Below are 26718 nucleotides of genomic sequence, written 5' to 3'. Positions count from 1 at the left end.
CACGATCTTATTCAATTCTGCAATGTAATTGAATAAAGGATACCTGCATGCTGCCAGAATTTTATATGCTTTATCCCAACAGTAACAAGCTTGTCAACATGCTGTGGATTGCACTTCACCACAAATATCTTGTCTTTATGTCCCCTAAGGAAAAGAAACATACTTCTTTTAAAAACAAAATTTTGAACACGCACCAGTTGTACAAAACTGATTCATTGAACTAAATCATTTGTAAAACTTTATTGTTATAAATTGAGATAAAGAATACAAAATGCTAACCTTGATGTTGCTAGTCTTTCTCCTTTTTTCCAGTCCCATACAACAATAGTATGGTTGTCATCCAAACCAATAGATACCAAACTTTTCCCATCAGCTGCAAAGTGAATGGAAATCAAAGTGATCTGTTATGTACTTCAGAAACAGAAAATTGTTTTGGTTACCATGTTATACTTTTATTAAAAAGGCACAGTTATTCAAGAAACACTGTTTTAGATTATATTTCTTTTAAGTCACAATGATCTGGTACAAAGTGATGTATATATCATGTGCATCCCATGTTTCAAGTTGGATATAAATTCTGAATGATAACGTAGGAAAACAATGTAAATAATGATTAGGTAATGGATGGTAAACACATATCTTTGTAATTTTTTTAAATAGCACAAAACAAGATGTTTCCTTTTGACATTTAATGTTATCGTTTTGCCAGCCATCAAGATTCTGGGTATCAATGTAAGCCAGAAATTTTACTAGGCCAGCCACATGAATATTCATTTTGATATAGGAGCAGAATTAGGCTATTTGGCCCATTGAGTCTGTTCTACCATTTTTATCGTGGCTGATCCAATTTTCCTCTCAACCACAATTTCCTGCCTTCTTCCCATTTCCCTTCATACTTTGACCAAGAATCTATCAACCCCTGCCTTAAATATACATAAAGACTTGGCCTCCACTGCCGCTTGTGGCAAAGGATTCTAGGTTCACCACTACCTGGCTAAAGAACTTCTTTCTCATCACCATTCTAAAAGGATGTCCTCTATTCTTAGGCTGTGTCCTCTGATCTTAGACTCTTCCACCATAGGAAATATCTTTTCCACATCCACTCTATCACCATTCTCAGGGTTTCAATGGTGTCTACCCACATTCTTCTGAATTCTAGTGAATACAGGCCCAAAGCCCATCAAACACACTCCATATGACAAGCAATTCAATTTAGGAATCATTTGTGTAAACCTCCTTTGAATCCTTTCCAGTTTCAGCACATCCTTTCTAAGACAAGGGGCCCGAAACTACTCACATTACTCTGTCAAACATCACTAGTGCTTTATAAAGTCTCAACATTACATCCTTGCCTTTATATTCTAGTCCTCTTGCAATGAGTGCTAGCATTGCACTTACCTTCCTCACCATAGAAATTAACCTTTTAGGGAATCCTGTACAAGGAACCCCCAAGTCCCTTTGTGCCTCTATTTTTTTTAATATTTTCTCTCCATTTAGAAAATAGTCCACCCGTTCATTTCTTCTACCAAAGTGCATGACAATATACTTCACAACACTGTATTCCATATGCCGTTTCTTTGCCATTCTCTGAATCCAAGTCCTTCTGTAGCCTGCCTACTTCCTCAAACCTACTTGCCCCTCCAACTATCTTCATATCATCTGCAAAGTTTGCAATAAAGCTATCAATTCTGTCATCCAAATCACTGACGTATAACGCAAAAAGAATTGGTCTCAACATAGACCACTGTGGAACATCACTAGTCACCAACAGCCAACCAGAAAAGGCTCCCTTTATTCCCATTCTTTGCCTCCTGCCAATGAGCCACTGTTTTATCCATGCTAGAATCTTTCCTGTAATACCACGGGCTCATAGCTAGTTAAGCAGCCTCATGTGTGGTACCTTGTCAAAGACCTTCTGAAAATCTGAGTATACAACTTCAACTGATTCTCCTTTGTCTATTCTGCTTATTATTAATTGACACTAATATCTTCCCAACCACTGAGGCCAGACTAACTAGCCTATAGCTTCCTTTCTTCTGCTTCTCTCCCTTCTTGAATAGTGGAGAGACATTTACAATTTTCCAGTCTTCTGAAACCAGACAAGAATTGAATGATCCCTGAAAGATCATTAACTAAAGGTTCCACAATCTCTTCAGCCACCTCTTTCAGATCCCTGTGGTATATACCTTCTGTCCAGGTGACTTATCTACCTTCAAACCTTTCAGTTTCTCAAGAGCTTCTCTCTAGTAATGGTAACTTCACACATTTCACCTGGAGTTTCACTATATTGCTTTCCACAGTGAAGAGTGATGCAAAATACTTATTCAGTTCGCCCATTGTTTCCTTGTCACTCCATTACTACCTCTTCAGCATCGTTTTTCAGTGGTCTGACATCCACTCTCACTCTTTTTTACACTTTTGTGTATTTGAAAAAAAAAATTGGCATCCTCTTCAATATTACTGGCTGGGTTACTTTTGTATTCCATCTTTATTGACTTTATCCATCTTCCATTTTTATCTCACTGACTCTTTAGTTGCCTTCTGTTGTTTTTTTAACAGCTTTCCAATCCTCTAACTTCCCACTACTTTTTGCTCCATTATATGCCCTCTCTTTGGCTTTTATGCTTGTTTTGAATTATCTTGTTAGTCACGGTTATGTCATTTTGCCTTTAGAATATGTCTTCCTGTTTGGGATGTACAATATATATCCTGTGCCTTCTGAATTGCTTCCAGAAATTCCAGTCATTGCTGCTCTGCCAGGATGTGAAAACTAAAGAATATCAAAGGCTATACAACCTGCTTTATCTTTGTACCACTTTCCAACTCTCTGTAATTCATAAACTGAAGCACCTGATGAATTGTAACTCAAGCGATACACAAGCTACTTACAATCAGGGAAATGCAATCTACAGTATTTTGTCAGTAGCCACTTATCTACCACCCTCAATATGCATTCCTTTGCCACAGGCATGATATGTTCCAACTCAAAACCTTTCTGACAGTGTACATTCCAAACCCACATCCTCTCCCACTTAACAAGAGATTCTGCAGATGCTGGAAACCCAGAGCAATACACACAAAATGCAGTTCAAGTAGCATCTATGTAAATGAATAAACAGTTGAAGTTCTGGGCCTCCATCCTTCTTCAGGACTGCCCACTTAGGAGGGCAAGTACATTATCAAATGTGAATGTCATCAACTGTAAGTTTACTTTCAAGCTATTCACTATTTTGAATAAGAAATATGACTCTGTTCATTCAGTACTGAATCAACATCATAAAATTCCTTACATAACAATAATGAAGTCATATCTTCATCACAAAAACTGCATCCATTCAAGAACACAACACAGAACATTAAATACTACAGCCCCTTCAACCTACAATATTGTGCTGACCTTTTAACTTCCTCTAGGATTAATTTAATTGTCTCCTCCTGGATAGTCCTCCCTTTTTTCTCCACCCATGTGCCTATCTAAGCATTTCTTAATTGCCTTAATATATTTGCCTCTACCACTATCCCTGGCAGTGCATTCCATGCACCCGGCGCTCTCAGTGTAAAAATCTTTCCTCTTACTTTCCAGCAATCACCTTAAAATTTTGCTCCCTTGTATTAGCTATTTCAGCCCTGGTAGAATGTCTCTGGCTATCCACTTGATCTCTGCCCTTATCATCTTATAGACCTTTATCAAGTCACCCCCCACCCTCCTTCATTCCAAAGAGAAAAACCCTAGCTCACTCAACCTATCTTCATAAGACATGTTCTCTAATCCAGGCAGCATCCTGGTAGATCTCCTCAGCACCCTTGCTGAAGGTTCCACATCCTTCCTAAAATAAGATGACCAGAACAGAAAATAATATTCCCAAGTGTTGGCTAACCAGGGTTTTATAGAGCTACAACATCACCTCACGGCTCTTGAATTCATTCACTTGACTGACGAAGGTCAATAAACCATGCACCTTCTTACCAACCCTATCAATTTGCATGGCAATTTTAAGAAATCTATAGACGTAGACCCCAAGATTCCTCTGTTTCTCCTCAATGCTAAGAATCCTGCTTTCAAATTTGATGTTCCAAAGTGAATAACTTCACACTTCTCTGGGTTGAACACCATCTGCCACTTCTCAATGCAGCTCTATATTTCTGTCAATATCCCATTTTAACCTACAACAACCTTCTTCACTATCCACAACTCCACCAACCTTCATGTCATCTGCAAATTTACTAATCCATATCCTCATCCAAGTCACTGATAAAAATCACAAAAAGGAGTACCAAAAGAGAATCCACAGAACACCAGTGGACATCTGCCTCCATGCAGAATATGCTCCATCTGCATCCACCCTCTACCTTCTATATGCGAGCCAATTCTTAAGTCAGATAACCAATTTTCCCTGGATCCCATGCCTCCTGACTTTCTGAATAAGTCTACAATGGGAACTTCATCAAATGCCATTCTAAAATCCATATACACCACATCATCAATGTGCTCCTGAGGTATGATCTATCACTTCAAAACCATGCTGACTATCCCTATTCAGACTATGCTTCTCTAAATGGTCATAAATACTATTTCTAAGAATCTTTTCCAATAATTTGCCTCATCTCCACCTTTTTAAGTCCTATTAAAGATGGATATTACATACTGGCTAATGACAACCAGACCTCATGGTGACTAATATATAAAAGAGCTAAGTTGTAAAATTTTGTAGGAATTGTAAGAACAGATTAACCTAAAAATTTTTATTTTATCACAAATGCATTTCAGGACTCTGAGTTCAGACACAAGTTCAGACACACCTGAAGTACTGTGCTGAAAATAGCAAACAGTTGCAGATTTAACATAGTCTTGGAATCACAGAACAATACAGTATGGGAACAAGCTCATCAACCCACACCAATGATCAACAATCGATGTGCATAATCCTGCAATAATCCCAGTTTTTAATTCTCCCCACATTCTTATCAACTTCCTCCAAGATTCCGCCACTCATCTACACACTAGGAGAAATTTACTCTGGCAAATTACCCTACTCACCCTACAAAGGAGTGCGAGGACTGCTGAGAGTATAATCAGGTTCTTTCTTCCACTCACCCAAAATACTTGTCAGAAGCGCTGCATACACAGGGGCCTTAGCATTGTCAATAATCCTTCCCATCTATCCAAGAATCCTTTTGATCCCCTACTATCAGGCAGGGGGAACCGTAGCTACAACAAGGGCTGTTAGGATGGGAAACAGTTTCTTCCCCTTGGCTGTGAGCCTACTGAATTCCCTGCCACCACCCAGGTCTCACCTCATTTGAAGCGCCAGTAGCATAATACTCTTTATTTTTAATTTGTGTTATTGCATCATGTTATTTGTTAATTTATTTGTGGTAGTATTATTTCATGTGTTGTATGAATTAAATGTACTGTGCTGTGCAACTTGTTCCAAAGGAACATTGTTTTGTTTGGTGGTATATATGAATGTGGTTGAATGACATAAATTTGAACTTGAACATGACCTTGAGATGCTGGAGGAAACTGATGCAGTCACAGGGAAAGTGTGCAAACTCCACATTAACATGACTTGAGATTAGGATTGAACCAGTGACTCTGGTGCTGTGCTTTATATACCTCTATCAGCACCTCCTCTGGCTGGACAACTGCGCTTCCCACATATTAGCATATTCGATGTGAGTATCAGTGTGAATATTTAAAAGCATATTACAAACTTTATTGTTCATGGATTCTGGTAGTGTTGCTTGTATTACAAAGGAGCAAAATGATTAACAGACAAATAAGGCTCCCCAGATTTATTGTTCTGAGCACTAGAAGGCTGGTCACCGAATTGATAGACCCTACTAAAAGAAGAAAGAAGCCTGCCTTGTCCTATGTGCACATAGGGAGAAGTAAGCAAGGTGTGAGAAGTAGGGGGAATTTGTGGTCTTCCTGATGACTACATATGTGGGAAATGCACCCAGGCACATTTCTTGACAGACCAGATCAAGAAACTGGATCAACTGAGATGCTGAGGACATCAAAAATGACTGTTTTAGTGAGATAGTCACACCTAAGTTGCAGGCTACAGATGTAAGGGTGATGACCAGGAGAACTAAGAGGAGTAGGCATTTAGTGCATGGCTCCCCTTACTAATAGGTATACCCATTTGAAAACTGTAGGGACTATGACCTTTTAAAGGCCAGCAGCAGTAGCTGGGTTAGTGTCACCATGTCAGCTCAGACTTAGAAAAGTAAGGTGGGTGCTATTGTTAGGGGACTTGGTAGTAAGGGGCGCTGATGATCATCTTTGTGGCTATAGTCGAGACTCCAGAATGGAGCATTGTTTCCTTAGCGGTGTCTAGAAATGGGTACAACACATTCAAAGAAGGGATGGTAATCAGCCAGAGGTCAGGGTCCATATTGGTATCTTTTATAATTTTATACTTACATTGAGAAAAAGAGGATAATTAAGGAGAGAGTTAGTCCACCCAAGGACAGAGGGGATTTGTGTTTGGAATCAGAGCAAGTAGCTGAGGTGCTAAATGAGTAATAAATAAGAAGGATTTGGAGGATAGTGAAGACAAGGTGGGATATGCTAATGTGCTGGGATATTCTGAGAATAAAGAGATTATGTTTAGTCTTTTGAAAGTCATTAGCTTGGATAAATATATGGGGCCTGATGTATTTATCCCAAAATACTGACAGAAGCAAGTGAGGATCTTTGACAAAAATCTTTCTACCCTTAATGGCAATAGGCATGTTTCTGGAGGACTGGAGAATAGCAAATGTTATCCCTTTGTTCAAGAAGAGAAATAGGATTAATCTGTGTATCTATTGGCCAGTTAGACTCATGTCAGTGGCAGGGAAGTGTTTCTTGCATTTGGGAAGGTGTGACCTGCCTAGTTAAGTCAGCATGGCTTTGTGCAGGACATATCATGTCTTACAAACCTGATTAGTTTTTTGAGGAAATGACAAGGGTCCTTGATGAAGGTAAACAGTGGACATTATCTATAAAGACTTTTTCATGTTAAGTTTATTCAGAAGATAAAGATGCATGGAATCCAGGGTGAATTGCAAGTTTGGATTTGTAACTGCCTTACCCATAGACAAGGGTGGAAGACTGTTACTCTGAATGGAGATCTATGATATTGGTGCTTAGGGAAGATTAGTGATGGGACATCTGTTGTTGTGATATACACAAATGATTTAGATGAAAATGTAGATGGGCAGAGTAGCAAATTTGTAGATGATACCAAGATTGGTGGAGCAGTGTTCAGTGAGATATAAATCGGTTATGAACATGGACAGAGAATGGCAGATGGAGTTTAACCTGGGCAAAGTGTGAGGTCAAATGAAAGGAGGAATTATAAGGTTAATCATACGTACCTTGATTGCACTGAAATGCAGAGGGGCCTTGTGTCTAGGTCTATAGTTCACTAAAAGTGGCAACACAAGGTGGTTAAGGGAGTAAGTAAGGCATAAGGCATGCTTGCCCTAATTGGTAGGGTTGTTGAGTATAAGAGTAAGGAAGCTATGTCACAGCTAATATAAAACTTTACTCAGACCACACTTGGGGTACAGCATGCAGTTCTGGCCACCCCATTATAGAATGGGTGTAGAGACTGTGAAGAGAATGTAGAGGAAGTTTACCAGGATGCTGCTTTGATTAAGGGGTACGAATTATAAGGAAACATTAGACCAATTTGGGTTGTCCTAAAATGTTGGAGATCCAATAGAGGATTTTTAAATTATAAGAATAGATCATGTAGATAGTCAGAACATTTTCCCCAAGACAGAAATGTCAAACACCAGAGGACAGGATTTTAAGGTCAGGTGGAGGAAGGAGTTTACAGACAAACAAAAGGGAGAGCTTTGTTTTAACATAGGTATTGGGGTAGTAGTGGAATTGGGCAATTTGATGGAGCTTAAGAGGTTTTTATATAGACTAAGTATGAATACAAAGGGAATAGAGGGATATGTATGATGCAGAGGAAGAGGATATTTGGTATAAATTGCTATCAATATCAGCAAAACATCATGGGCTGCATGTGCAGTACTGATCTGTTCCCATGTTTCACTCTTCTAAATTGTAAGAGGTTTACTGATCTTATTTGATCAGGAAAGAGATACAGTGAGCATTCACTGTATCCTGAAATAAATATTAATCCAACTTTGTAACTCAGCTCCAAGACATTACACCTTACAGCTACTTACTTTACAAGTATCCTGTCTCTCAGTATAAACAGTGCCTTACATTCTCATCTATCCAGCCACAAAAAAATATTGCTTTTTCTTAATGGCTCATATTGTTTTCATGATCAATATTAACAAATATTCTTCATCCATTTCTTCTTTACCTGTACAAGAAATAATGTTACTCATAGGTCTCTTCATTCACCAGAAAGACAAAATTTGAAGTCATACTCCAGTCATCAGCTACCAAACGTATATTAAGAAGGGAGTCCTGTGTATAATTCAATGCATAATGCTCAGAAACAAGAAGATAAGAGACTCAGTATCACCTGGCATTAGAAACCATTTCATTCAGCTACATTGAAACAACACTACCATTAGATCTGGGTGTTAGTGGTGAGTGCAAACCTGATCAGGTGTATCATGAAACATTTTCAACTATCTTTATTTGAAATCTCTACTATCTCCCATTAATCTCCTGTATATTTAAAAAAAATCTTGTCTATAATAAATTAACAGGAGGATGTATATTTTTTAAAAAAATCTTGCCTATAATAAATTAACAGGAGGATAATAAAATCTCCTCATGAGGATACAGTGACACATGAGACATGCCTCAGATCCAACAAGGCGGATACTCATGTTGACTGATGTATTAAGAAAGATAGTTGTATTTTTTCATGTGGTTTTGCACATAACATACAAATAACAGAACAGGGAAATCTGCTTAAGTTAGAAATACACAAAGCTCTGCTCAGCTGGTGGCAGATGCTGCATCTTGGGAGGCTTCTACTCAACAGCATGCTTCCAGTGCAGCAGCAATAACTTGTGAAGTATTAGCAAGTGTCCCACTGCTCTGTGTATTCTTCACCCTGAATAATGTCGCAGATTTTAGAAACAATAACTTCTTTTATGGCAAGTACTGCCAACTGTATGCAACATTAAAAGTGCAATTGATCCCATACATGCAGGCATACATCATTTAAAGACAAAAACTACAGGTGCAGGAAATTTAAAATAAAAAAATACAAGTTTTAGACATACTCAGGAGATGAAATTAATGCTGAATCTCTCTCCTCAATACTCCTTGCTGAGTATTTCTGGCACTTTCAATTTTTTTTATGTGCCATCTTAGCCTTGACTATTCAGCAATCAAATGAGTTGGAATGAAGTCCTCAGCAACTCTGTGCAGATCTATGAGAGGATCATTGCAATACAGGACACAGGCAGTTTTAAACAGAGCACTTCCCCTAGTCAATCATTGCACTCCTTTCTGTCAGAATTACACAAAATGCCCTCACAGCTTATAAAAAAACAGGGGACATCGACTGAGGACCCCTCAACTACAGGAACAGAAACATGGGGTTCTCTGATAAATTCACAGATACAAGACTTCAAATGAAAGGTGAATAAACACTTACAGAAGACTGAGAACTAATTCTGAAGAAATGGGTGAAGAAATACAAAAGAGAAAAATCAGGCCAAATAGCCCCCATGCCTGCTGCATCATTCACTGAAATATTGGTTCTTGGACTCTAAGCCACAGTTATTTGGTTCCCACAGTCTTTGATCCTGGAGAAATTTCAAAGATCCAAAAATAAATTCCTCATTTTAAATGTATCATCTTAGTTTTGCTTCATTGTCTTAAGGCGCACCCCTAGTCTAGGATCATACCCAATTCAATACTTAACTACCAAAAGTAACATCCTTTCAGCAAATAAGTCTTTGCACATTTCAATACAAACAGTTCTCAACCTCCTATGCTGTAAAGTCTAACATGCCCACTCTTACTTTACAAGATAATCTCTGCTTAGATAAACCTCTGTCATTGACCCAAAGTCAAGTAAATCCATCCTGAAGGAGACCAAAACTGTATGTAGTACTCCAAAAGTGGACTCATTGGAGTCTTCTGTACTTGAGTCAGATTTTCATTAACGTCACATTAGTCTTCCTAATTACTTGCTGTACATACATGCCGACTTTGTGATCCTTGCACAAGAAAGTCAAGATCTCCAAGCACCAAAACTTGAATCTTAATAATTTAAATAATTTATTTTAATTCTTCCTACCAAAGTAGATTATCTCCCATGTATCCTTATTTTATTCCATCTGGCCCAGTGTACAATCAATCTCTTAATATCCCCTTGCAGACTCCCAAGCTCTTTACACACTTCCTTCATCTTATATCATCAGCAAAATTTGATACTATATACTTTATTCATCTAAATCATAAATGTAGATCATAAATGGCTGTAGCTCCATAGCATTCCAACAATTTTAGTCTGCCAATCTGAATATGGCCATTGCTTTTCCTTCCTTCCATTTGTTAACCAAAATACTTTGTTCACAGTCAATATTACTCAAAATATTGAGCCATTTTTTGTACAGTTATCTACTACTTTGCACCTTATGAAATGCAGAAGCCACAGTTTTGAAATGGAACAACATTGATAAAATTAAGATTGAAACAAGCAAACTTTAGAAAAGGTTCTAACAACCATTGCACCTGCTGTGATTAAGACCCTATACAGAATCACAGTGAAAAATAGATGTGACAAGTGATACTTGTCAGATTAGAATATCATTTCTCGAATTTAGTTCTGTTTTTAACCATAGTTCCACTGAGAAATTTCACAGCTCTGTAAAGTCATAAATCTGGAATTGAATTTAAAATCTGCATTCAATTTTTAATATCCTATGAACATTTAAGTTGGCAACCTAGCTCATATGAGAGTTTCTTTATCAGCTAGATAAACTTATTAGGGTTGTAAGATATTGCAGCTCAGGAATTTTATATAGAGTTGCTAATGCTCTTTTAAACTTAACCCACTTTCCAAAGCCATTTTTAGGGGTTAAAATCCATTCCTCCATCCACCTTTACCATTATATCCAAAGTAGGGCATTTTGGATAAGATACTTTGAAGAGGGTATATAAGAGACATACTAAAATCGTTCCAGGAATGAGGGAATGCAGATATGTGGCTAGACTAAATAAGATTAAGGTTGTTTTCCACGGAGGAAGTACAGATTTGAAAAAGATTTTTAAAAACAAAAATAGGTATAAAATGAATAGGTACTGTTTTCTGATGCTGAAGCCAAAGTAAGTCTGATAGATTGTGGATACAGAGCCAATAGACATTAAAAATGACTCATTGAAGGAACAAAACATTGCAGGGATTTGAAGAAAGAGTAAGACATCAGCCTTAATCTTACTGTATAGAGAATCAGGCATGAGTGCCTATTATATTTATTATATTTTTACAAATGGGACTTTTTGAAAAGGCTGCTACGGACTTCATGGGCAAAGTGACCTTCTTCTGCATTACAGAAGGTGGCACTTGCATGAAAGAAAGTAATTGAATTTATATAGCTCTTTTCACAACTTTAGAAAATGCCAAATTCATTTTAAAACTTATTTTAAAGAGCAGTTATTGTTATATAGTAAATGATTTTCTTACACAAAGGGGCTTAGTTTGCAGGTTTAAGGACTAAAAGGAAGCAGTTGGGATAGGGGATCTGCTTACTAACGGGAACTATACGTTAATTCCTGCCTGTTAATTACAATAACAAGTTTCTTCTCCTGTTTTCTTTCCCTTGAGCCAGAAGAACCTAAAACCAAGCACAAGCTAAATGCCATTAGTTCTGGTTAAAATGGGTTCCAGTGCTACAAGCATATTTGTCATAAAGGAAATTGTACCTTGCTTGCAGAGGCATGTAGAGAGGAACAAATCATTTTACTGAATGAAGTGTTTCAATTTTATTTTGATCCTCTGAAGTCTAATAATAAGAATTAGTTTTAAGCATTAGTAATATTTGTAGCAAATAGTTAACTGGCAACTTACATGAAAAATCAAGTGCACATACTCCTCTCTGGTGCTGTCCTTTAAGCAATGATAGACATTTAAGTGTCTGAGTATCCCAAACATGTATCGACGGATCCCGTCCAACCTAACAAAAATTGGTAATTTTAACATTAATGTCACATTGGTTATTTAAATACCAACACGTTATAATATACAAATTGCATCAAATATATTCAAGTTAAAAAATGACAATTTTTGAAATCAAAATATTCAAAATTTCCACTATTAATATTTCTAGTGCCAACCATCATCTTCAATGATTGGGTCCTAATCTATACACTGCTCTTCAATCTACCATGCTGAGATATTTAAAAAAACAGGCAGTTCTCCAAGGTCCCTTTGGCCAGATATTTGATTCTTTTTTTCCCAAAGACAACAGGATTAAAACTGCACTAACTTTGTAGGAAGTGGTCAACAAAATACCACTCAAATTGAGCGTGAAAATGCTGCACTGCGAGCACTGCAAGGAAGAATGCTTTGACCTTATTTGCTTTGTGAAGATTAATATTGTAAAACTCATAAATGGAACTGAAAAATGAACAATCATTAGCAGAATAAAAACACAACAAAAGTACTCAATGCACAATACACAATTATAACATTCCTGGCTGCTGATTGCATTCCCCTCAATCTCAACGCTTCTGAGCTCAGCCTGCTCAAGACATACACTTTGTACATAGGACACCCAGCTGCAACAGTTGACCTACAGCAATCAGTTACAGCACTTAGAAATTAACATAACCTTGCAGAATAAGATAGCATGCAACAATCATCTGTTAAATAAACTCAAATAACTACAGACAAAGATCATCAAGTGCACTGAAACACCCAGGCCATGATCCCTACATCTATGATGCCTCCTTCTCAGAGAAATGAACTTTCTGTCTACCTATCTTTAAGCTTTTGCCAGGTATCCTTCTAAAAGAGTCATGCTCTTCGTTTTAATCATTACAGGAAGTACTACCCACCAGTTTGCACCCCTGCATGGAAACAAATTTTCACAGGAGTACAACATGTTATTGAACCATATAGAAACAGATACAGACATTGTAAATATTGAACAGGTTTTATTACAGGCATGTCTTGGGAAACATCCCTGGTATTTGAAGGCTGCAAGTAGGCCAGCAATTATGAAGCATATGTGCATATCTGGTGGACGACTATATACCTTAATTCTACCCTGGAGTACAGATGAGGATAGATGGGATGGTGCATCAGGGAAGGTCCTTGAAAATAAGTGTGCATTGAAGAATTAATGGCATGGTCAAGACTGTAAGACAAATATCAAGAAGCAAAATGGAGACATTCTCTATCATCTCCTGAGGCCATCTGTAGAGCCAATCAGAAAGGAGTACCTCAGTGCAAACCAATATTGATATTGCCATGTCTAACAGAAATTAACTAGTTTCTAGTTCTACTCAAAGATAGACAGCAACCATCAAAAGTCTTTGTGCCTATTAAGTAACACAAAGCACTGCTTAATGGTAAACTGGATGTAGACTTGATCTGATCTTTAGGGGTAGAGAACTGCTTCTGGGATAGATTATGATCATGGGAGTTGGTTGCTATTCACCAGAGGCAAAGAAATAACAATAGGTCTTTCTCATTTATTTGAATTGGAATTGGTTTATTTTTCTTTCACGTCCCAAATACAGTGAAAAGCTTGTCTTGCGTGATGTTCAGACATTACTTAGTACATCAAGTAGTACAAGGTAAATTAATAATAGAACATAGAATAAAGTGCAACAGCTAGAAAGAGAGTGCAGTGCAGGCAGTAAATAAGGTGCGAGATAAGTGGTAGACTGAGAGGTCAAGAGTTTATTTTATTATACTAGGGAATCATTCAATTGTCTTATAACAGTGGGGAAGAGCTGTTCTTCAGCCTGGTGATATGTGCTTTCAAGCTTTTGAACATAAGAACATTATAAATAGGAGCAGGAATTGGCCATCTGGCCCGTTGAGCCTGTTCTGCCATTCAATAAGATCATGGCTGATCTGGCCATGGACTCATCTCCACCTACCTGCCTTTGCCCCATAACCCTTAAATCCCTTACTATGCAAAAATCTATCCAACCTGCCTTATATATATTTACTGAGGTAGCCTCCACTGCTTCATTGGGCAGAGAACTTCGGTTCTTCTGCTTGATGGGAGAGGGAGAATACAGAATGTCCAGGGTAGTGGGATCTTTGATTACAAATGAGAAGATCTGCTGATGCTGGAAATCAAAGCAATACACACAAAATACTGGAGCAACTCAGCAGGCCAGGCAGCATCTATGGAAAAGAGTAAAGTCAAAATTTCAGGCTGAGATCCTTCATCGGGACCTCCAGCATTCTGAGAGACATTTGATAATGCTGTCTGCAAATAATATAGACAGAGTCCCTGAAAGGAGGCTGGTTTCTGTGATCTGCTAAGCTGTGTTCATAACTCTCTGCAGTTTCTTGCAGTCATAGGCAGAATAGTTGCCATAACAAGCCATGATGCATCCAGATAGGTTGTTTTCTATAATGCATTGATAAGAAATTAGTAAGGGTTGAAGGGAACATGTCAAATTTCTTTAGCCTCCTGAGGGAGCAGAGGCATTTGTGAGCTTTCTACCACACATTCACTTGACAACAAAGGGCTTTACTTAATTTGTCACTTAAAAGTTTCCATACTGTTTAATAAAAGGTAGGGAACACAACTTGAGTTGTATTTCAAATACAGATGATTGAAACCAAGTTACATTTAAGTCTTTATGATCAGATTAATGAGAAGGAATCTGCAAAATAAACAAGTATTTAAAAAAGAAAAATAAATTCTGTAGAGCACTTGCAGTCTTCCTTCTGGCAATGATCACTGATGATAAACTTGTAAACTTTAGCATGCACATTTCTACTCACCAAAACGAATGCCATTGCTTTTGATTTATTGCATTGTTATTAGGAAGAGATTGAATAGTTCTTGACTTTATACCATTCATAGCAAATTGACATCTCCTTTGAAAGTTAAGGGTTCATTGTGGATTTCACTTACTGAAAATATGCATCACAAAGAATTCTTTAGAAACCTAATCACTTCATTATCTGGACAATTGCATTGTGATCAGGGAAAATAGAAGACGGACAAGTGTACAAACATGTCGAGAGGTATCGATGACAGCAGTGTGCATTTGGTCACACCATAAGGACATCTGATTAAATGGCTGGAATCAAGAGATTACCAGTGCCATGGTATCATTAAAAAGCACGATTCACTCTCTGGAGATCAGCATTACTTCTCCCACTACTGGATCTTGTCAATTTCCTTGTATGAGCACGCATCAGCCAGCAACTGCTAAAAACCAGATTATCTTGGATTCTTTATTTGCTGACAATGGTTGCAACCACATGCTTTGTGTATTTGTGCCTTGTTTTTCTTATGGCTTCTCAGGTGCAATGATAACTTGCCTCAACTCCAGCTTTGTGGGTTCTGAGATGGCTGATGAAGCCATTGTGAAACCTACAGACTTTGCCAGGTGGCCCTTTATGGGAAGAGAAGATTTCAGAAGGGCCATCATTTCCTCAGGGTATCTGTTCGCAAAGTCTTTAGAGCCATCTTAAGTTATTATTCTCCATTTATAGCAGTCGTAGGCCAGGGCATCCCTCAAATCAGTGGGCTTGTTTCCCTTTCTCAAGAAGGCTTTGGGAAAATTTTGCCATGAATGAGCTCAAAACAGAATATCCACCTTGGAAGTGTGGATTTGGGCTTACAAACTTCATGGCATGTTTATTGGAGGGAAATGATTAGAAATACGGTCATAACATTGGGGATGTTGATGTTGGTTCACTAAATTCATTGAGTATTTTGCAGAGACAGCATTATGAAATGCCTGCTGTAGGTATTAGTTTATTATTGTCAAATGTACCAAGATACAGTGGAAAACCTGACTGCATACTGTTAATACAGATCAAATTATTACATTAGTACATTGAGATAGAATAAGGAAAAACAATAACAATGCAAAATAAAATGTAAAAGTTAGTGTAATGCCCTGGTTCACATCTTTACTGTTATGCAGTAAGGTATTTCATTTGGCAGCTCTGCTTTCAGCAACCTGTTTAGGTTATTGTTGAAGATAAGGGATGATGTGGAATGGGTGCCATCCAATTAGTGGGAGGTTTTCTTGGTGAGGGACAGTAAGGTTGGGCTTGGGTTTTTTTTTGTTCGAGAGGAGATGAAGAGAGAAGACACTGGGGAGAACCAGCCATAGCATCAGATCTGGTGGGAGACCCGTTTGTTTGAGATGGATTGCAAGCTGTGTGGTGAAAAAGGCACACAGAGCATCTCTTTCACCTCAGACGGTTGAGGAAGTTTGGTATGGGACCCCAAATCCTAAGAACATTCTACAGAGGCTTAATTGAGAGCATCCTGTCTGGCTGCATCACTCCTTAGTATGGGAACTGTACCTCCCGTAATTACAGGACTCTGCAGAGAGTGGTGTGGATAGCCCAACACATCTGTAGTTGTGTACTTCCCATGATTCAGGACATTTACAAAGACAGGTGTGTAAAAAGGGCCCAAAGGATCATTTTGGATCAAGGGATCCAAGTCACCTCAACCACTATTTATTTCAGGTGCTATCATCCAGGAAATGGTACTGCATCATAAAAGCCAGGACCAACAGGCTCTGAGACAACTTCTTCCACCAGGCCATCAGACTGATTAAGTCACTCTGATCTGAGTGTACTCTATATTACATTGACTGCTCTATTTATTATAAATTACTATGATTGCACATTGCGCATTTAGATGGTGACATAATGTAAAGATTTTTATTCCTCATGTATGTGAAGGATTAAGAAATAAAGTCAATTCAATTCAATTCAGATCAACGTTCGGAAGGTGGGGTGTGCTTTCACGTTGACCAGGTGCCCAGCGTGTGACAGAGAAGTTCAAGATGACCTCCAACTTGTGCACATTGGACTGTTTAATTAGAATGGGCCCTTTTCTTTTTGTTATTCTTTACTAACCCTTCAGTTAAGATTCATAAATATACAGCAATTCCTTTAATCATATGCAGTGTACTGTCTGTTATTTCATGGCATTAACAGAGTAGCAAATGACACAGCATCCACACAAACTGAGGTTTGGAGTGGGATCAAGCATGCCTCAATCTCATGAGTTTGCCAGGGCTGGGGGTTGCCTTCCCCAGACTTCTGCAGCCAAGGAAACTGGGGTGTTTCATTAGAAAAAGTGCAAAATCATAACGAGGTAGATTGAGAGATCAAGAATCTATATTACCGAAGTCCATTCCAGAATCTGATAACAGAAGCCATCCTTGAACCTGGTAAGTATGTGGTTTCAGGCTCGTGCATACTGTCCAACAGGAGAGGGGAAAAGAGAGACTGTTCGGGGTCGGTGAAGTCTTTGATCATGCAGGCTGCTTTACTGAGGCAGCAAGAAGTATCGGCAGAGTCCATAGAGAAGGGTTTAGTTTCCAAGATGTGCTGAGCTGTGTACACAATTCTCTGTAGTTTCATGCAGTCAGGCGCAGAGCTTTTGCCCAAACAAGCTGTTATGCATCCAGACAGAATGCTTTTTATGGTGTTTGTTAAAATGTGGCTCCCAAGATATGGGAAACAATCCACATGGCCCCTGCATGAACTTAATGTAACATGGAATATTGAGAAAGTGTTGAAACAATAACATAGCACAGATTTGACACCAGTACAGATTGTGGTTGTATAAGGTGACAAAAAGCCAGCAAGTTACTGTAAGTTGTAGATATCAGAAGTTTGATTTTCAAAGCAAATGTGACACCCAGGACAGCATTTATCCCAGGTTGACTGTACTCATTAAAAAACCACCACTGCAATCCCACCCACCAACATAATGTTCACAAGATCACAGAACACATACATGCAATGTACACATGCAAATACTGTTGAAATATGACTAGCATTTCCTCTTTCTACCATCTCATAAGCAGTGAGTTGCAGATGCATACAACCCTTCTGGAGATACTTTCTTTCCGCACCTCCTTTCAAAAGTTCAAAGTACATTATCAAAGTATGTATACATTATACAACCTTAAGATTTGTCTCCTAAAGAAACAAAGAAACCCCCAAAAAATTTTTTTAAAAAGACCACCAAGCAACCAATGTGCAGAGAAAAAAAATCATGCAAATAATAAACCTCAGCAAATAGCATTCTGAAGTGAAGTTCACAAAGAGTTTGTCTACAGACTCTCAGTTCAGCACAGAACTGTGGGACCTTGTCAACAGCTTTGAAAATTCCATGTAAACAATAACACTGCATTCTTCAATACTTCATGCTTTTTCCTGAGACCAAATGTCAAGTTGCTTGTGTTAATTGCTATTTTCCACAAATTTATTCCAATATATCCCTGCAATGAAATATGTTGATGAGATGAGAAAATCAAAAAGATTTTAAGATTATATTTGTACATTGCACTGGATTTTGGCTCTGTAACCTTTATTTTTATATAAGAAAAGAGACTGGTTACCATCACCATATTTGCTTATTACTTGGAACTATTGGAAAGACCTTTCATTATACATTAGTAACCATTTGGAACTCTGAAGCATATGGTGGCTGAGTCTGGCTGATGAACATTAATTAGAAGGGTGCTTCAATATGCCAGTAACAACCATAATGCTATCTAAGAGATTCCTCCTGTCCTCTACAACTTTAGAGACCAAAAAACTGGATGCTTCAAGATAGCAATGAACTGCAACTTCCATTCAGACATGCGTCAGGTTTAGTTGAGTTTACTTTTTTAGTTTTGTAGAGATTGTTTTTGGGACAGAGAGGTGAGTTCAGGGTCAGGTTAGGGTTCAGAGGCAGAATCACCTCTCCCCCCAGGTCAGCAAGATATTTTGGAATTAGAGCTCTATGCAGTCAGATAGAATGATATTAAATGACCACCTAGGTTCACAAATCCAAAGTTCAAGACCTCATGTGCAGGGTCCCATCATGGCATGTCCAGAGTTCATAGTCTAGTTTTCAGTGATTGACTGGTCCTTGGGGTTGATGCTGAGGATTGAGGTCCAAGGGTCAAATCGGAAGTCCAGAAGTCAAGGCTCTGGAGCTCCAAGTCTGCGAATCTCTGAGTCCACTGTGAAAGCTGAATCCCAAATTCAAATCCAAATCCACTGGAGGCTGTAGGCTGGAGAAAATGGGCTGTCCAGTGGTTAAAGGACTGTGAGGGTGGAGGGCTGGGTGGATGGATGGGGCAAAGGGAGGAACAGGACTTGTTTTTGCTGCTGCTGTTCTGTTGCTTGTTGTGTACTGTTACTCTGCCAAGAATTGTTGGCGTGCTATGCTGGCGGTAGAATGTATGGCGATATTTGCAGGCTGCCCCCAGCACATTCTTGGGTATGTTGGTTGTTAATTCTAACCGGATTTTTTGATGTTCATGTGATAAACAAACTTGAATCTTGAAAATGGAGTTCCCCTCAGAGGATGCTTACTGGAGGACCAGCCCTGACATACTATCAACAGTGAGGCTTAGAATAGATGTCGGAGATGAAGTTGTTTTGATTTCAAGGTAATCAGTCATAAATTTACCAGAACCCCAAGCAAATGAATGTAAACTGCAGAGTCTTGCTTGCATTCCATTCAGAATTCTTTATACGGTCTTCTTAGTAAATTTAATGCTCATTTTGAAAGTCCGAAGAACTGGGATGTACAAAGTTCACTTTAAAGACCAATATTCTTCATTAGCTCTATATCTGGGGAGATAATGAATAATGATATACTACAGTCAAGTCCCACAAGGTATAGTGTACTAGAAAGAGAACAAAAGTTATTAGATCTTTTTCTTGCTCTAGTTATTAACAGTGTACCCATTTGTTTCTAAAGCACCATCTATGTGTCATGAAGTTCTTAATAAAGCTTCACTGAATGCCAAGGTCAAGGACTGGCATACAGTATTACACTTTGTTGGTCACTTCAAGACTTGGGACTCCATGTTGCAATCCTTTAACAGGGCAAATTGCTATCAACATGGCTGCCATGACCAAGTTGAGAGAGTCACACATTCATGACATTCTTGTCTTGATCAGTATTGAAACAGCCAAGAGGGTATATGGTAGGCCAGTCATGGGTGAGAAGATTTCATTATTGGTACTTCCTTCTCAGAATCCTTAATGAAACTTGTAGATTGGACCTAACAATTTCACCTTTTGATTAAAAACAAAATCCTCATAAGAAGAGCGAAGAAGCCATAGCCATATATGTTCATGATGAAATCAGAATGTTCAGGACATATGGCCACTTAAAGCAAGAATTGTTTTCAAGGATCCATTGTCTTTTCAGTAATTTTGCCACCATTTCATGAGAGTCAGAGAACATTACAGCACAGAAACAGGCCCTTAGGCCCATCTGGTCCACACCATCCTCCTTTTCTGCCAAGTGCCATTATGCAACATAGTCCTCCATTTCCCTCTCATCCATGTACCTAACCAAACTGCTCTAAAATGTTGCAATTGAATCCATATCCACCACTTTGCCAGCAGCTCATTCCATACTCTCATCATCCTCTCAGTGAAGTTCCCCCTCAGATTCCCCTTAAATATTTTACCTTTCACCCTAAACTTGTGAACTCTAGCTCCAGTCTCAGCCCACCTCAGGGGAAAAAAGCCTGTATATATTTACCGTATCCATATCCCTTAATTTTGTATACCTCCCATTCTCATTCTCCAGTACTCCAGGAAATTAAGTACAATCCTATTCAACCTTTCTCTATGACTCAGCTTCTCAAGTCCCAGCAACAATCTTGCAAGTTTTATCTACTTTTCACTGATTCACTGACTTATTGGTGGATAACAGGGGAGCAGTGTGGTTTTGGCCGTAGCAAGGATGAGGCCTAAAGCTGCGGTGTCATCTGCTTACAGCTGCTCAGGAGCAAGGCATCAGAGTAGATGCACTCCACTGGAAGCATTGTGGTGTGGCGTCCATGCTGGAGGCAGTGCTGCTCCCCAGTGTTTGCTCCAGAAGACAAGATGTATTGTGTTAATTACAGATTGCTGAAACGTTCATGAACTCAGGGTCTTGGACTCTTTTTTGTGTGACTATATTTTACTGTACAGTACTGTGCTTTTATGTGCTTGCTATCTTAGCTGTGCCTTGATCTGTGTGTGACTGTTGGTACTGTATTTTGCACTTTGGCTCCAAAGTAATACTGTTTTGTTTGGCTGTTCATGGATATTCATATATGGTTGAATTACTATTAAACAAACAACTTTTTTCCAGGCTTATTACTGTACTCAATACTCCAAAGTCAGCCTCACCAACATTTTATACAACTCCTGTACTCAATTCCCTTATTTATGAAGGCCAATGTGCCATATGTCCCCTTTACGATCCTATACACCAGTGATGACACTTCCAATGAATTATGGATCGGTACCTTTTATATGAATATGCTATATACAAACATGTTGATGACACCACTATCATAGGCCAAAATCAACAACCTCTTATTCAATTAAGGACTTCAGGAGCAGGTAACCAGTTGTCCATGAGTGAGTCCTCATCAGATTAGAGGTAGAGAGGGTGAGTAACTTTGAATTCCTTTGTTATCATTTCAGAAGACCTGGCCTAGCTAATCACATAAGTGCAATTATGAAAAAAAGCATTGCAGCATCTCTACTTCCTTAGGAGTTTGTGAAGATTTGACATGATATCTATAAATGTTTGTCAGGTTTTAGATATGTGGTGGAGAGTATATTAACTGGTTGCATCACAGCCTGGTATGGAAACACTAATGCTGTTGAATGGGAAATCCTACAAAAATGGCTCAGTCCATCACGGGTAAAGCCCTTCCATCCATTAAGCACATCTACATGGAGTGCTGTCACAGGAAAGCAGCATCAGAGATCCCCACCACCCAGGACATGCCCTCTTCTCACTGCTGCCATCAGGAAGGTGGTACAGGAGCCTCAAGACTCACAGCAACAGGTTCAGAAACAGTTATTACCCTCAACCATCAGGCTTTTGAACCAAAGGGGATAACTTCACTCAATTTCACTTGTCTCATCATTGAAATCTTACCACAACCTATGGACTCACTTTCAATGCCTTCATCTTATGTTCTTGATATTTATTACTTATCTAGTTGTTAATATTTTTTCTTTGTTGTATTGCGCAGTTTGTCATCTTTTGTACCTTTGGTGTGGGCTTTCATTGATTCCATTATGATTATTATACTATTCCATAGATTTATTGAGAATACCCACAAGAAAATGAATCCTATTTGAATCTAAAATTAATCTAATTTGATAATAAAAATTCACATCCTGCAAATGTACACTAGCAAACCTTCGCTCAAGGATATTGATCATTCTTCAGTTCAGGTGCAAACCATCTCCCTGGAAGAGAGCCCAATGATCCAAAACTCTGAAGCCCTCTCTCTTGTACCACCTGCATAGCCCCATGTTAAACTGCATGATCTTCTCTTCCTGACCTCATTAGCACATAGTTTAGTTAGTAATCCTGTGATTACCACACTGTATGAGGGATCAGGCCCCCTCTACCTAGCTTCTTGTTAGCAAATGTCCAATTGCTGGAGAGCAAAATTGAGGACCTGAGAGCAAGATTGCTGGATTGGAGAAAAATGAGGGATTGGTGTGGTTTATGTCTGAGCGAAATATGGCTTTCCTGGGGCACACCAGATACAGCAATCAAATCGGGAAGCTTCTTGACTTAGAATATGGACCAGACTGCTGATTTGGAAAAGGCAAAAGGTGGGGCTGTGTGCTTCATGATAGACTCTTAGCAGAGTCTGTGGCAGTTTTGTCAAACTTGTGTTCCCCACAACACCGATTACTAAACGATCAAATGCCTTCTGCTCTATATACCAAGGATGTTCTCTTCCATAATTCTCACTGCAATTTACATACCACCAACTGCTGATGATAATCAAGCGCTTGACGTTGTCTCCAAACAAGAAACAGTCCATCCTGATGTATTTTAAATCATAGTCAAGGCTCTTCAACCAGGTTTATTTGAAGGAAACCTTGTTAATTACTATCGGCATATAACCCATAGCGCCAGAGGTCCCAACGCACTAGTCTACTGTTATACGAAGTCATGCCTACCGCTCAATGCCCAGACCTCATTTTGGTAAATCAGACAACTTGGCTGTCCTTCTCCTACCTATGTACAGGCAGAGGCTAAAAAGCAAAGCTCCAGAGATTAGGAGAACAAAGAAGTAGTCGCAGGAGGCAGAGCAGCAGCCACAGGATTGCTTCGAGTCGGTGGACTGGGCCCTGTTCAAGGATTCTTCAGTGGATCTGAATGAATACACCATAGGTGTCATTGACTTTATTAAAACAGTTGTAGATGAGTGTGTCTTCACAAAATCATACAGTCTTCCCCAACCAGAAGCCCTGGATGAACCATGAGATCTGCAATTAGCTGAGGGCTAGATCAAGTCTGGTAAACAAAACTGTTACAAGATGTCCAGGTATGATCTCCAGAAAGCCATCTCACAGGTGAAGTTTGCAAAGATTTGGTATGACATCTAAAACTTTAACAGACTTCTATAGATGTGTAGTGAATCCCAGGGCCAGATGGTCTGCATCCCAGAGTGCTTAAGGAAGTAGCCCAAGAAATAGTGGATGCATTAGTGATAATTTTTCAAAACTCCTTAGATTCTGGATTAGTTCCTGAGGATTGGAGGGTGGCTAATGTAACCCCACTTTTTAAAAAAGGAGGGAGAGAGAAACCGAGGAATTATAGACCGGTTAGTCTGACATCGGTGGTGGGGAAAATGCTAGAGTCGGTTATCAAAGATGTGTTAACAGCACATTTGGAAAGAGGTGAAATCATTGGACAAAGTCAGCATGGATTTGTGAAAGGAAAATTATGTCTGACGAATCTTAGAATTTTTTGAAGATGTAACTAGTAGAGTGGATAGGGGAGAGCCAGTGGATGTGGTATATTTAGATTTTCAAAAGGCTTTTGACAAGATCCCACACAGGAGATGAGTGTGCAAACTTAAAGCGCACGGTATTGGGGGTATGGTATTGATGTGGATAGAGAATTGGTTGGCAGACAGGAAGCAAAGAGTGGGAGTAAACGGGACCTTTTCAGAATGGCAGGCAGTGACTAGTGGGGTACTGCAAGGCTCAGTGCTGGGACCCCAGTTGTTTACAATATATATTAATGATTTAGACGAGGGAATTAAATGCTGCATCTCCAAGTTTGCAGATGACACGAAGCTGGGCGGCAGTGTTAGCTGTGAGGAGGATGCTAAGAGGATGCAGGGTGACTTGGATAGGTTAGGTGAGTGGGCAAATTCATGGCAGATGCAATTTAACGTAGATAAATGTGAGGTTATCCACTTTGGTTGCAAGAACAGGGAAACAGATTATTATCTGAATGGTGGCCAATTAGAAAAAGGGGAGATGCAACAAGACCTGGGTGTCATTGTACACCAGTCATTGAAGGTGGGCATGCAGGTACAGCAGGCGGTGAAAAAGGCAAATGGTATGTTGGCATTCATAGCAAAAGGATTTGAGTACAGGAGCAGGGAGGTTCTACTGCAGTTGTACAAGGCCTTGCTGAGACCGCACCTAGAATATTTTGTGCAGTTTTGGTCCCCTAATCTGAGGAAGGACATTCTTGCCATAGAGGGAGTACAGAGAAGGTTCACCAGATTGATTCCTGGGATGGCAGGACTTACATATCAAGAAAGACTGGATAGACTAGGCTTATAGACAATAGACAACAGGTGCAGAAGTAGACCATTCGGCCCCTTGAGCCTGCACCGCCATTCTGAGATCATGGCTGATCATTCACTATCAATACTCAGTCCCTGCCTTGTCCCCATATCCCTTGATTCCCCTGTCAATCAGATATCTATCTAGCTCCTTCTTGAAAGCATCCAGAGAATTGGCCTCCACCGTCTTCCGAGGCAGTGCATTCCACACCTCCACAACTCTCTGGGAGAAGAAGCTCTTCCTCAACTCTGTTTTAAATAACTGACCTCTTATTCTCAATCCATGCCCTCTGGTACTGGACTCTCCCAACATCTGGAACATATTTCCTGCCTCAATCCTATCAAATCCTTTAATTATCTTAAACGTTTCAATCAGATCCCCTCTCAATCTCCTCAATTCCAGTGTGTACAAGCCCAATCTCTCCAATCTCTCTGCATAAGACAGCCCTGCCATCCCAGGAATCAACCTAGTGAATCTACGCTGCACTTCCTCAATTGCCAGAATGTCCTTCCTTAAACCTGGAGACCAAAACTGTACACAAGATTCCAGGTGTGGTCTCACCAGGGCCCTGTACAAATGCAAAAGGACATCCTTGCTCTTGTACTCAATAATACACTGGAATTTAGAAGATTGAGGGGGGATCTTATTGAAACGTATAAAACTCTAAAGGGTTTGGACAGGCTAGATGCAGGAAGATTGTTTCCGATGTTGGGGAAGTCCAGAACGAGGGGTCACAGTTTAAAGATAAAGGGGAAGTCTTTTAGAACTGAGATGAGGAAAGACTTCTTCACACAGAGAGTGGTGAATCTGTGGAATTCTCTGCCACAGGAAACAGTTGAGGCCAGTTCATTGGCTATATTTAAGAGGAAGTTAGATATGGCCCTTGTGGCTAAAGGGATTAGGGGGTATGGAGAGAAAGCAGGTACAGGGTTCTGAGTTGGATGATCAGCCATGATCATACTGAATGGCGGTGCAGGCTCAAAGGGCCGAATGGCCTACTACTGCACCTATTTTCTATGTTTCTGTGTTTCTGTGATAGTGTGTTGACAGGCTGCATCATGGACGGTATAGAAACACCATTGGCCTTGAAGGGAAAATCTTACAAAAAGTAGGATACATTAAGTTCAATACAGCCCAGTCTATCACAGGTGAAGATATTGAGCACATTGAGCACATCTACATGAAATGCTATCACAGGAAAGCAACATCATCAGGGACCCCCTCCAGCTCAGCTTTCTTGCTGCTGCCATTGGCAAGGTGGTACAAGAGACTCAGAACTCACATCAGTAGGTTCAGGAACAATTATTACCCCTCAACCATCAAGCTCTTGAGCTAAAGGGAATAACTTCACTCAACTTCACGTGCCCTATCATTGAAATATCCCCACAATCAAGGACTCCCTTTCAAGACTCTTCATCTCATGTTCTTGATATTTATTGCAGATTGATCTATCTATCTATCTATTTTTCTTTCTTTCTTTTTGTATTTGCACAGTTTTCTGGCTTTTGCACACTGGTTGAACATCCAAGTTGGTGTGGTCTTTCATTAATTCTGTTATGGCTATTATTATATGGATTTATTGAGTATGCTTTCAAGGAAATGAATCTCAAGGTTCTGTTTGATGACATATGATAATAAATTTATTTTAAACTTTGGAGGTATGCCTGATTTCCCACATTATGCAAGAGGAGTATAATCACTTCCCTGAGTTTCATTCTCACTGTTCTACTTGTGTAATAATAGAACCTAAGAAAGAGAATGTAACACAAATTGCATGTAAATTCCGCCTCTTCTCACTGAAGTCTCTTGAACCAAAACTTCAGCTCTCCACTCTAACCATGTCCACTCACACAATCTCCACTCCGCTTAAACCTAACTTCATTTTATTAGCCTTTGCCAATCCTCCTCCCCCTTCCAATCCCTTCTCTCAAAATTGAAAGCCAAACCCTGTTGTTGCTAAGCTTACATA

At 39.3% G+C, this 26718-nt stretch overlaps 1 protein-coding gene across 2 annotated transcripts in view; it reads right to left on the bottom strand.

Annotated features, from left to right (window-relative positions):
* Nucleotides 1-26718, bottom strand: part of LOC132402888 (echinoderm microtubule-associated protein-like 6) — a 352621-nt gene that overhangs the window by 157808 nt on the left and 168095 nt on the right. For both annotated transcript variants that reach the window (XM_059985945.1, XM_059985944.1), the window contains exons 15-17: nucleotides 12018-12123; nucleotides 280-373; nucleotides 44-144 (exon numbers count right to left, since the gene is read on the bottom strand). In XM_059985945.1, the coding sequence (XP_059841928.1) occupies nucleotides 44-144; nucleotides 280-373; nucleotides 12018-12123 (301 nt within the window). The remainder of the gene's footprint in view (nucleotides 1-43; nucleotides 145-279; nucleotides 374-12017; nucleotides 12124-26718) is intronic.

Source organism: Hypanus sabinus, chromosome 12 (assembly GCF_030144855.1).
Source record: "Hypanus sabinus isolate sHypSab1 chromosome 12, sHypSab1.hap1, whole genome shotgun sequence".
NCBI classification, from domain to species: domain Eukaryota; kingdom Metazoa; phylum Chordata; class Chondrichthyes; order Myliobatiformes; family Dasyatidae; genus Hypanus; species Hypanus sabinus.
Note: the sequence above shows the minus strand (reverse complement) of the source record. Positions and strands in the feature narration are given on the sequence as shown.